Source organism: Columba livia, chromosome 1 (assembly GCF_036013475.1).
Source record: "Columba livia isolate bColLiv1 breed racing homer chromosome 1, bColLiv1.pat.W.v2, whole genome shotgun sequence".
NCBI lineage: Eukaryota > Metazoa > Chordata > Aves > Columbiformes > Columbidae > Columba > Columba livia.
The window spans coordinates 155,862,936-155,876,064 of NC_088602.1; the positions used below are offsets into that span (position 1 = coordinate 155,862,936).

At 40.6% G+C, this 13,129-nt stretch overlaps 1 protein-coding gene across 2 annotated transcripts in view; it reads right to left on the minus strand.

The window, feature by feature from the left end:
- Positions 1 to 13,129, minus strand: part of PTPRR (protein tyrosine phosphatase receptor type R) — a 148,559-nt gene that overhangs the window by 26,419 nt on the left and 109,011 nt on the right. For both annotated transcript variants that reach the window (XM_065040371.1, XM_065040375.1), the window contains 2 exons: positions 9,888 to 10,074; positions 3,436 to 3,520 (listed from right to left, as the gene is read on the minus strand). In XM_065040371.1, the coding sequence (XP_064896443.1) occupies positions 3,436 to 3,520; positions 9,888 to 10,074 (272 nt within the window). The remainder of the gene's footprint in view (positions 1 to 3,435; positions 3,521 to 9,887; positions 10,075 to 13,129) is intronic.

Here is a 13,129-nt window from a genome sequence, read left to right on the forward strand (position 1 = left end):
TTTCTTGTTCTGCTTTGAAAATATTTTTTTTCTTTAGTCTTTGAAACCCTGCTGGTGATTCTATTGCCTTCATTATGGAGTAGGACTGGAGCAAACACAACCATTCGTAGTCAAGAATGTAGTGCAAGAGAGCATGAAAATTCTCAGCATCGAGAGAACAGTTTTCCAGCATCTGTCTATAAGCTTGCATAATAAAGTGCTTTGTTCCTACAACTTAGATTTAACTTTCCCCTTGTCTTTAGCTGGAGTGCCAGAGACAGTTTTAGTACAGGCACTTCAAGCCACAGCTTGTGGATTTGTGGGTCTGACCCACCAAGTGCTTTCTACCTTCATGTTATTGTGGATCTGCTGTGATGGTGTGAGTGCTTACACACACAGGATTTTGCCCTGAGGGTTCTCTTTAGAAAAGGGTAAGGAACGACACCTAGGTACCTTGGATGTGTTGCACATGTGAAGATATCCACAGAATACCGTTAAGCCACTTGGTCCTTTGTAAGCAAGAGCCCACGCATGCTCTGAAGGACCACAGGAATTCTGCTTCTGGTTTGAGGTGGAAAAGTGTGATAGGAAGGGGAAAGGATAGAGGGCTTTGAAGCTGAGGTCCTGCTGTGGGGACATGTAGCGGGGGCTGCAGGAGACAAGCAGGCAAAGCTGAAGATGTGGAGTAAGTGGATGAGGAGGGAGCAGTGGGGCTGGTGTTTTGCCACAAGGATGTGACTCTGGTGAGAGACTGGGAAATCTGTGTGCAGCACTGGGAACCTGCTCAGAGGGGGTGAGAAATGCTGTAGGTGGGTGGCAGAGGGAAGGTGTCTGAAGATACAGAATGGGGTTTAACGGGACCAGTGTTGGGGTTGCCATCAGGAGGAAGGATGGAGAAACAGTGATTTTAAGGAACGGTTTAACCACCTTGCCTCTGATCCCACATGGTCTCCTCATTAGTTGCGTTAGCATATTATTATGAAAATAATAACACTTAGAAAACTTCATGAGCATCCTAGTGTTTGCAGAAGAGCGTTGACTACATCACACTGCAACTGAAACATCTTTCCTAGAAATACAAAATTTCCTGCACTTCATAGTTTTCCATATAGAATACTTTTCATTAGGCATTGATTTTATTTCACGTGAATGTGTTTGGCTGAGTAGTATCTATTAATGTGAACCTGCCCTCATGCACCCTGTCACAGAATTATCTCTTAAAAAATGAGAACATCCTCCACAGTGCAGAGGGTGGAGCTGGCAGGACTGGGAATTTTTAGGAGATAATTCACCAGCTCAAATGTCATTTGTCACCACAGGTGCCCTGATTCAGGAGACACACCCAGCACTGGGAATGGAAAAGCTGGGTGTGCGAAGCAGCGGGTTGATATCATCTGAGCAGGAAACCAGGAAGGCTGCTCTATTTAATCACTCAAATCATTTCCAAACCCTCTCAGGCTGGGTGTGGGGTGTGCGAGTATTTATTATGAGCGTGTGCCTCAATCCTCAAAATATCTTCTTTGAAAAAGCCTGGTGCTAACACACAACAGACCTTTTGATTTCTATCGGGGCGGTTACAAAGCGCCTGTCAGTGAGTAGCTGTGGTGCACACCGGCAGCCTGCTTGGACTCAAAATGTGCTGCGGAGTTAGTGGAATGTCCCAGCTAAGTGGAGGTGAAAACACAAAGGCATTCTGGTTCTCAAAGCTCATCAGCATCAACCACGGCACAGCTGTCATGTCCCGATTCAAAACACGTGCTGCATTGAAATGGGACTCATCGCATTGACAAGGCGTTGCTGAAGGTGAACCTGATGGTGGCTGGGGCAGCTCGGACATGAGATGCTATGGAAGAGAACTTCCAAAAATCCGCCCCTCGGGCGGAGGGAGGCTTGGTGATATCCTGGCTCCGCTGCAGCTGATGGCAAAAGTCCTGCTGTCGTCAAACAGGTCAGGATTTCACCCACCGTGTACATCCTGTTGACACTGGGCCAGATTCTAAGGGACACTAAGTTTCTGATTATTTGACATATAATTTGAATTCGGTTACTTACTTTCTTTAATTCCCTTCGACATTCCTCGATTGCACACAGATGCATGCAGATATTGGTGGCAACAGATGAGCTAACCTTGAAGACAATGGAAATTTTGCTGGGTGCTGAAGGGAAATGAGGACTCCACACAAGTTTCTTGCCCAGCTAAGTATCACATTTCTGAGACTTATCTAGAGGCTGAAGGCCATCAGTTTTCACTAATTTGACTGCAAGGCCTTTGTATGATGTGAACAAATTACAATGCTTTCAGACTTGCTGAGAGAAATCTTGTCCTTTAAAGTGTGTGAATTTGCATTACTAACATCTAACATAGGCCTACAAGGACTTCATAGAGATGATTAGAAAACAAATTTCTAGTTGACAGGATATGCTGTCATTTAAAAAGTATTCTTCATGCCAAACATCAGCAAAGGGATGTGTTTAAATTTTTCTATGGGAGTGTTGTCCAATGTTTTGAATCACTGAACTTTTTCACTTTGGTGATGTCAAAATTTGTAAAAACTGAACTCTTCATGTCTATATTTAGTGCAGTGTTAAAACTGCCACCTACTTTGACACTGAACACAAAACAAAATTATTAATAAAAGAGGAATGGAATATCTCGTTATCCCCCAACAAATGGTAAGAAAATAGTGGAATTTCAGAGAAATGTGTATTTTGAAGGAAAACTATTCCACTGAAAAGTTTTCAATCACCTCTATTTATAACAAAGCAATTGTTAGGTGGTCAGAAATAAAGAATTTGGGCCAGCGAAAATACAGACGCAGTATAGCAAAGCAATAACAACTTAGAGCAATGATGAGGCAGCACTGTGTGAGAATGTTTTTCTTACTAGCATAAACAGATTTCCACAAAGCCAGCTGGTGCATGGAGAAGAAAAAAAAAAAGCCAGCACACCAGAGGACTTACAAAGGTGGAAGTTAACCACAAGAAAGGATGGGATGTACTTGAATTTTTTGTAGTTTGGGGCACTTAATGTTGGAAAGGATCCCAAGAAGCTTGACCCAACCAGAGAGAATTCAGTGACTGCAAGACAGTGTGGGCTGTGATGGAGGCAAGAGCCTTGGTCCCTCATCCTCCAGACTGGGGGAGCTACTGCGAGGCACGGCAGAGCTGTCTCTGCCCATCTGCCTGAGCTGTGCTCCAGAGAAAACCAACATGCACCCAGGCTGCATTTCAGTATGTGGTTGGGATGCTGCCAAAGTGTGCACCTACAAAGGCAACCACTGAGAGCTCTGCATTTGCCAGTCCTACAGCACTGGGTTTTTGTTGTCTTTCTACACAGACTATAAATACACTTATGAATAGGTACACAACAATCAAAGACAGTTAGATTTCTACAGCAATACATTCTCAAAGCAGGACTAAATGTCATAGCAGGAGACCATGGACTAACTCACTTACTTGGCAAAATTGTTTTATAGCGGTTTTTAGTTCCGTGACTCGGGATGTCAATTTCTTTGGGATCCACAAAATTCATTGGTATTTCCTATAAAAAATAAATTAAATCAGATTGGTGTTTCCAAAGGGAGTCATGCAGGAAATTATCACCAGAAGGCCATCTGCTGTTACACAACTGTCTTTTGACATCAAAGTTATTAAGAAAAAAGTGGTTCCCACCTCAAGCCTGTCAACACCCTTCCTTTAATAAACACAGGGAGCTGCTTATTGAAGGAGTGACTTCCAAGGAGCACTTCTGATGAATTATTAAAAGCAAAGTTTCTACAGGATTGGGAGAGAGGTTAAAATGCACAATAGTTCTAGAAAAGTGGAGTTGAAAAGTGCAGTACTGTAGCAGAAAAGTGCATCATATTACGTAATTGGGGGAGGAACTTTCAAAATAATTAAATATTAATATATAGCAAACATTTGACGATGTCAGTGAAAGACTTCCCTTGCTTTTTACAGTGAATACTAGAACCAAGTGCCTTAGTCTTTTGCATTTGGTGACTCAAAAGTATAATAAAATTCTGAAGCTATTTCTCTTGATTCCCATTGTGAGCTTCTAGTGACTGTTCTGAGTTCTCTTCTTTAAACAGGCAGATGTGCAAGTAACTAATATGACAGTTTGCTTGAAGTTCCAGAAATACACAAATTATCAACTCCTGATCAGCTTAGAAGTACTATTTTTCAAATTGTTTGCCAGCATGAAAAGTAAACATCCCCCAGTTTTTCAGTGAGCAAAATTTTTCACTTGCTCTAAGGGTGACAAGAATAAGTTTGATTTTGAGGTCTTGAAACATTGTTAGTGTTCTTACAATTGAATATAAACAACCCTTTGAAAATGGTAAAATGAAACATAGTGTCTTCTTTTGGTTTTTGTTTTTCCTGATTGTGGGGGACATTTTGCCAACCAAAACAATCTGGAAAAGTCACGTTAAAAATGCTTCAGTTGACTCAAATCTTAATTTTTTACTGATATTTTTTGGCCATCATTATTTCAATTATCTTAGGGTAAGGTGGAATTTAATCTTCAGTAAATTAATACATCTATTTAAAAGCCCAGTCATTACTAGGGACTTGAAAACTTCATTGTTAGCCTGGCATATTTATCCAAAGAGACAGTGGCATTTTAAATAATTACCTCTTACAGACACACAGGAACATGAGGAGGCACAAAAGGTATGCTCCTACCCTGCTCAGGGCAAATCTCCTTTGACTTGTGCTACTGGAAACTTTACTTAGGGATTTTCCTGTAAAATCAGATGGTTTCTAACTCCGGAGGTGCAGGCTTGCCCAGGACTTTGGCACAGATCACATGCATGGCCACTGTTCTTCAGGCCCAAGCTCTGGTCCTGTCCGGCATGACTGGCTGCTGTGGGTTTTATCTCAAAGAACAGGGACAAGGCCCCAAAAGCTTGCCAAGGCTGCACCGAACAGCAGATCTTTACATGGGTTCACCAAGACACACTCTTACTTTTCTGGTTGAACAGAAGGCAAAGTTAAGTAAAATTTAGATGGGTCATAATGAATTGCTTTGATTCTTTTCTGCTTTCCAACTTTGCTCCTGAACATCTTTCTACATGAGGCACAACTTCTGTGTTGGTTTATATTTTTATACCTTCTCTGCCTTATGCCCATGTGTTGAGTGGACCTTTATTCTTCTCTCTCTCACTCAGTTTCTTCCTTGATCTCTTCATTCAAAAGAAAGACTTGTTTCAGGCCAGTCAAAGTGTTGCTGCTAAGATGCACCATCCTTGCAGGTACTTCGCCCAATCCTTTTTCAGCATCTTGTACTACCATCCACATGATGCCCATGGTAAGTGAATGATCTTCTCACTTGTAAGCCTCCATTCCTGCATAAACCTCATCCCCATTCTCTCAGGCTGAACCATCTCACCTCTGTCCTGCTTCTGATGCGCCTTCCTCCTCCATGGAACTACCAAACAAGCTCCTGCTCCCCTACCCCATACCCACCTCTGCCTTTCACCCTTTCCCAGTGGTGACCTGTGTGAAACTCCCCTTGGCTCTTGGGCTCCGAATTGTTCTAACTGGCTCTGGTATGGGCCAGTGGCTGACCTAGAGCTTCACTGGTTCAGTTCTGGCTTAGAATAAATGCCACCGGTGTGTGGTTTCTGAAAGGTTTCCCTGAAGAACTGTATAGAATCTGAGAGAGAGCAATATGTTAAGCCTGTGTTTGATGTGATCGACATCTGTCATCTACAGAGATTGGAAGAAGATGTGTGAGGAAGAGTCCTCTGCCTGCACAACAAGAGACGGTGGTCAGTGGGGCATTCCAGCTGCCTGGCTGTCTCCCCCTCGATACCTGCTGAAATTTTTAAGTAGTTAACCAGTTGGCGAGTTACTGACAGATGCAGAAATGCCAGCAAGTCGAAAACAGAAGTGCATTTCTCTGGGCCAACAAGGTCAATTAATAATATCAATCACTTACATCCTGTAAACACTTTCTAGTCAGTGGGCTCCTCCCAGCAGTGAGTGATTGTGGGGCCAAGGGCACAGAGAGCAATCTGACAATGCACCATGGATCACAGCCACAGACAAATCGCTCATTCTGAAAATGGCTGTGAAAAGCAAGAGATTACTCCAGAAAAAAAAAAAAATCAGGATATTATGAGGATTATGTTCGTGCTAACATGGGGGCAAATAAGCCCAGCAGATTTCAAATAACATGTACATGTGTAAATTAATATAAAAAGTCTGTAGCTATATAGACAATATATATGGATTGGTTTTATTAAGCATATTTACATCTTAATTAATTAATTACAAATTATTTACAAATAATTACAAATAATGTATAAGCCGCACACATTCATGTGCTCAGCTGCATGCATGCAATTATAGATGTGTATGAATTTATGCCTTTGTTTATGGGCTGCTTCACCTCTGGGGGTGATACTCTTGTAACAGAAGCTATTCTGGCTCAAATGAGCCTTTAAATGCTACAACTGTTCACACACTCGAAGAGATATAATTTGGGTCTCCGAAAGCATTCACAAAAATGTGGCAAAAATTTAGGAAAATTCAGGCAGATATTCATTATACCCATCCCTCAGGTTTTATGAGAACGAAATTTTATAGATTTAACAATCTGGCACTTTATCATGCAGGACTGTATTTTCTGAAATTCAAGTATTCTGCAAATAGTGAATCTTTCTGTTCTGCCCTGTCACCAACTTCAGTCATTCTGTCTTTTGAAGAGTAGGAGCTCAGACTACTGAAGAAGTATATGCTGGACAATTTATGTTCCTTGAAAATCCTGCTCATATTTCAGTTTGCCATTGAAAACTTTGAAAATTTCTCTACTTTTTGAGCACTTGGAAGGTTTTTGTGGGAACTAATAATTTTAGTTTCAAGAAGTCTGTCTTACTGTATTTCTTTAGCTAGTTAAAACAAGCTGAGTGAGCAGAACAAGCGAGGGTTATATACTGAGTGTTTTGCATGCCTCAAGTTCCTACTGAAGTTATTATCTGTAGCTAGGAAGATATTAAACAGATACTGTTCAACAGCTTCATCTTAAAACACACTTTAAAAAATGGTTTTAAAATGGAATAGGAAAGTCATGATCTTTTCAAAGAAGTGGAAACATGGAATGGCCCAATTCATGTTGTGCCCCCCTGAGGGACAAATAAAACATGTATCTCTGTTTCCCCAAAGCCGTGCACATATGTTGTGTGAGTGGATACAGGTAAACAGCATTCTATGAAGATGTGAAGTTGTCTGTCTCTTAACACAGGGGGTTTAAACATGATGAAGTTATTTCTTCTATCTTTCCTGCCTAAGCAGCCGGATGGCATGGAACTGATGGCATAACTGGTTATAAAAGTATGTTGGATGCCTGTTGTTTTTTTCATGCACACTGACTAATTTTTGGTAAAACAACTGAGGGATTTATTTTTCTTAACCGCATGGTATTACTATAATATAAACCCTGGCTTTTTAATGGTGAACAAAATTATTTGTTTGTAGGATGCAATTATTCACAATGAAAAACTATTTTTAGAGTAAGATGGCACTCATCATCTATTCTATTGACTTACAGGAACAAACTGAAAACAAAATGAAACTTGAGGGATTGCATACTCTGGCATGTTTAATAAGAACTGAATTGCTTGTATGTCTTTGTTAGACCTGTAGTATGCTCAAGACATGTCTTGTTAGGACACGCATTTCTATGTGGCTCTGTTTATTTATTTTGAGCTGTTAAACCAGTCTTAAAAAGCTTTGCTTGTTTAGTTTAGTTTGCCAATGTGTTGTAAAAGCTAAACAGGTCAGGCTAAGTTTGGGTTGGGTAGTTGGTTATGTTAGGTTTCTCCTCTCTGGTACCCTCTGATAGCAGTTGGTAGCAAGGAACCTGAGGGAATTAGAATGGGACAAGCTTTTCTTTGTATTGCATTGGTCACCTGATACTGTTCTTTTAGCATGAAAAACCATGAATAATCACTCCATATTTACCTTCTCCTTGCTATCATGAATTTATAGGCTTCTGTTAGAGCCTCTCACACTCCCTTCCCTAGGCAGAAAAGTCATTGTCTATTTAGTGTCTCCTGATACAGCAGCTGCTCTAGTCTGTGATCATGTTCGCCATGCTTTAGTGTGTGCTTTGAGATGAAAATCATGCAGTTGTGAATATTATATAAGATTTTTCCAATGTCACAAAGATGTTTTCTATATTATCCTCTGGTTCTTTTCCCAATACTCTTAGTTTTGTTATTTCAGGATGCATCAAAGTATACAGAACTATTTTCTCCCAAATTTATAACACTATTTATCAACCATGAATTTCCTCTGCCTCATCACCATCATAAAATCCTTCTGTAATTTCTTTGAAGTCTATTTTTAATATTACTACCCTCAGTAATTCGGTGTCATCATCATACTTTGCCACCTTACTATTTTTTCCCTTTTCCAGATGACATGAGAGCATTTGGCCAGTATCAGATCCAGAACCAATGCCTCTGGGATTCCACTGGTGACCTCCTTTTGCTCCGAGAAGCAACCAGTCCTTCCTGTGCTACACTGGATCCATTATTCCCCACTGTATTTAATTTGTTCATATATCTATTGGCTTCTTTATTATAAGTCCCTCCAGTTTCTTGGATTTAGACATCAGATTTCTAGGCTTGCAGTTCTCTAGATCTCTTCTGAAGTCCTTCTGAAAAACTCCTGGTACCTCTGGCCCTCTGATTCCTCAGCTGCTGGGGCCCAAGTGCCAGGTTGTACCTGCCCAGTTAATACATCAATAATTGCATATAGGAACTCCTCTAGGGTGCATGGGTGAATACTAGCTTGTTCCAGTCAGTAGCTTTTATTAATTTTATTGATTTGTTCTAGAATCTCTACCATTAAAGCTCCAATATCAGACAGATCATCCAGTGACCTCTTTGAGTTTCCTCCTGCCACAGAGGTAGGAAATTCCATGAGTTCTTCTATGGTCAACACAGAAGCAAATAGTGCAGTCACTTCTCTCTTTTTGCTTCAAATTTTCCAAATCCTTTTTCTACACTTTTGATCCTCCATTGATCCTTGTACTCTTTGGTAAGCGTTGTGCTTTGATCTATTTAAAAGTGAAGTTATGATATCTTTTTTTTTAATGCAAAACATTTTTTGGTCTGCCTTATTCAACTTTCTTATTCAACTGGCTCCATCTTATGCTCTGTTCGATTTCCCTTGTAAAGAGTGTCTCTTTATTTCTGATAGCCTCATTCATCTGGCTGTTTTGCAATACCAGTCTTTTTTGGGTGTTCTTAAAGTAATATGTAATAATGTGTTTTCCCTGACCGAGTTTTTCTGCTCTGACTTGTTTTTACCTGGCCATTGTCTTCATTTTAGATTCTTACCCTTTTTAATATGAAATAAATTTGTAGAACACTTCGGGTTTTTTGGTCTTGAGTATATTAGGCTCGCTGTGCAGAGTTCTTGCTAAAGATATTTTGGACTGACTGAATGTGGGTATCCCTGTCTGCTCCAGAAAGTCATTTATAGTAACTAAAAATCTAGTCTTCAAATTGGAAACATATGTTATGTTTGCATGGGAATAAACAAAATCTCCAGTTATTACTGTGTTTTCTGTCATCATAGTCTTTATGATCTCTTTGAAACGGTCACTGTATTACAGTCCTGGCTGTTTGTACAGTTGCTCTAATATGACATTTATCCCATCTATGAATGGGACTTCAAACCAAGAGGAATCTGTATTAGCCATGGATATCACTCACTGGCCTTACCTGTCTTTCGTGCATAAACATAAAACACTACCTTGAAACTATTTAATCTGCCCTTTGGAAATGATTTTTGCCTTGACATTAAAGTGTTGCCCAATTATTTTTTCCCCACAGTTTCTCTTGTGCCAATGATGTAAAAAATCCTCATGTAACGCTTGTTGTTAAACTCACCATGAATTCTGTTTGAAGTAAATGAGAACATGCAACTGCATCTCGAAGCTGCTGCCGTGTCAGGACACGTCCGGCTGACTGCAGGTATTCCATCGCTACTTTTTCTCGTGGGGTTGGCACAGCGACGAAAGGTTCAACACTTCCCAAACTGCTCATATCCAAAGTCAGTGAGACGTTGGATCCTCGCCTGAGTTAGAAAATAGTCAAAACAGTTATATCAGACCTGTGTTACTGTAAGTCCCATACTCATGCAGCTGATCCTGAGATATTTATGCACCCTGACTTTCTGTATAGTCACTGGGAGATTTGGGTATGCAAAGACTGCAAGACTGGCCTCACTGGAAGCACTGGGTGGCCAAAAAACCAAGGTTTTACTTACCATCCTACCTCTTCAATCTAATAACAGATGCTGCAAGAAGTGTTCTAGGGAGCAACTGTTTGGATTATTCTTAGAAGCAGAAACTGCTTTCTATATGCTCCTTAGTTGTTGTGGATGTCAAATGTGAAATTGACAACCTAGTAAGGAAGAAATGTTTCACAGGAAAAAAAAAGAGGATATATTTCTAACTGATACATATGACAACTTGGAAATAAATTCACAGTTATATCACCCATAGTTTTAAGAATCTAGTCAAATTAAATACACAGAATGGAGGGGAAAAAAGTGATAAAATCAGCAAAAATAAGTGGAAAAGTAGTGCACACATTGTGACTACCAAGGCAGTGGACAATGTCTCATGCTAGGTAGAAGAGAAGGGAGAGGCAATAAACCAAAATAAATGAGCTGCATCCCAGGAGGAAGGATGGTCACAGAATCAGAGGGGTTATTAGAAATGACAAACATCTCTTGCAGGTCAATAAAATTAGTCAACATTTCACATTTCTATAGGAAAATAAAAGTGGATTCAACAATACCTCTGAGCCATGGAAATACAAATAAAGCACACTTCTGTGTGCTTGGTCTTAGTGTCATTCTTTTTGTCACTTTCTCCAAACAACACTTAGGAAAATGGTCTTTTTTTCATAGTTTCAACCCATTGATCAAATGTTATCTACTCAATCCTTGACTTTAGGCATATTGATTGCAATAAATCCATGCTCTGTGTATTGTGATGGCTAAACACGCACTTGTAGGCACTAATCAAAGTTTTTGTGTTTACTAATCAGAAATCAGTACTACAAGACTGTAAGGTTCAGCTGTCAGAACCGGGCTACGAATACCCAGCTCAGTGTAAACGTCTCTAACATTGACCAAGCAGCTATGCACAGAGATATGACAATGCAAGTTTCATTCCTACCTCTGCACATTATGGTCTCTCGATTAATGTACACTTACAGGGGAGTTCTTAAAGCTGTTAACTTCTCTGCCATGCTCAGATATACACAACCACAACATAAGATCCCTATCTCCAGTCTCTCATAATAGTCATCCTGCCAGATCAGAACGCAACTCTGCACTGCTCTGGACACTGGGATGTTGTTAAGATTCAACTGTCCCTTTAATAGTAATACCACATATTATTATTAATATCGTACAGTTATCACCAGATAGTATCTGTGAGGCACGTACTATTAATATTGGGGGAATGCTTTCCTCTGGTCTGAAACAAAAGTCGCTTGTGTTAATACTTGCTTTTTACTGTCCTTTATTTATTGGTTGCCCACAGGTGTTTGTATGCACACATATTTGAGCGAATTACTTGTTATTTTAGACACTGTGACTCCTTACTTAGTGCTGGTGGCACTGTTCTGTTTTCTGATCTCCTTCTGACACCAGAATAAGTACTCCTAGGGTTTATCGCTTTTTTCTTTGTTTGTAACCATGTCAACATAACACTTTTTATTTGTTCTGACAGAACTTTGATGCACTTCCCTTCCTCTTATGCATGTCAGCAGATCCCCCAGTAATTCTGTTTTTAATTAGACCATTTCTATCATGTCAGTCTGTGTGAATAGAAATGACTTCAGTCACTCACCTGTCACTTAGCAAAACACAAAACAACAATGGCCAGGAGACAAGATCACGCTGTGGAATCAGTGAATCTCACATTGTGCCATACTGTCATAAGCCTATTTCAGCTTAGGTGATGGGTGGGTGACAGCAGGAGCTCTTCTGCCCAGGCTCCCAGGTGGTAACAGTGAGTCAGTGGCAGAAGAAGGGGTGGAAGAGGCAAGAGGGAGCCAAGGCAGCTGCCTGTCTCCAGGGTGGATGAGGACAATTTCTGCTGGCAGAGAGAAGCAGGTGGGGTATGATCCTGCGAATTTTGCTAGGAGGTAGGCAGAAGTGAAGTAGAATCCTGAGCAGAAATGACTACACTCATAGATGTGTGAGCTACCAGTAGTGTTCCATGGCTCACTTCACACCCTGCATCGTACCAAAGCCCCTGTTGGGGGTACCAGTGCTTGTTCCCAAATCTGCAGTGGTGGGAAGTGGGCACACCGTGAGCCTGCTGTAGTGGCCACTCTCAGATGGACCCTGCAGAGGGTCCCGCACCACATCCCCATCCCAGCTCCCCGGGGACTGCCCCCGTCTGCAGGGGAAGCCAGTACCCCCGCTCATCGCCGCTTCTCAAGGAAAACATCCTGTTAGACCACTTTCTCACAAAAGCCCTCCTGCGAAAGCGCCTCTTCTGATCAGGACTAGCAATTTATTCCATGGAAAAAGGCAGTCTCTCAAACAGGTGGCTCCGAGGGCGTATATCGCAAATCCAGTCTTTTGAAAACAGTCCAGAAATCCGCAGAAGAGGTGTGCAATGAACCTCTCCAAAACTGTTTAGGCTACCTTTGGCGGAGAAAGGGGTAGTGATTTAGACCCAGACATACTTCTGGGAGAGCTGACTGAGATTTCCTAATATAGAGGAAAAGTATTCACATTGTTCAGTAACAAAGTACAGTGAAAATGTTAATATTTTCTTTGGCTTTTACATTGTTACAACTGACAGTCTTGGCAAAAAGGCTATTTCCTTTTTAACAACAACAAAAAATATACCTGATCTAATTATAACTTTGAGTTTACAGCCTTTACCATTTATGGGGATTATTGACGAATACCGGTGTTGAGAATCAAATAACTTACTCTGGAAAGAATAAATAGTTTTTAGCTGCATATTTAACACATTAAAAACTACACATTGGATAAAAACTGAATATAGGGCAGAAAATAATTACCTAAAGGGTAGCAGTCTTTTTAGAAAGTCCATAAGAGGGTATACAATAGATAATAGCTCTCAAGATAATTCTTC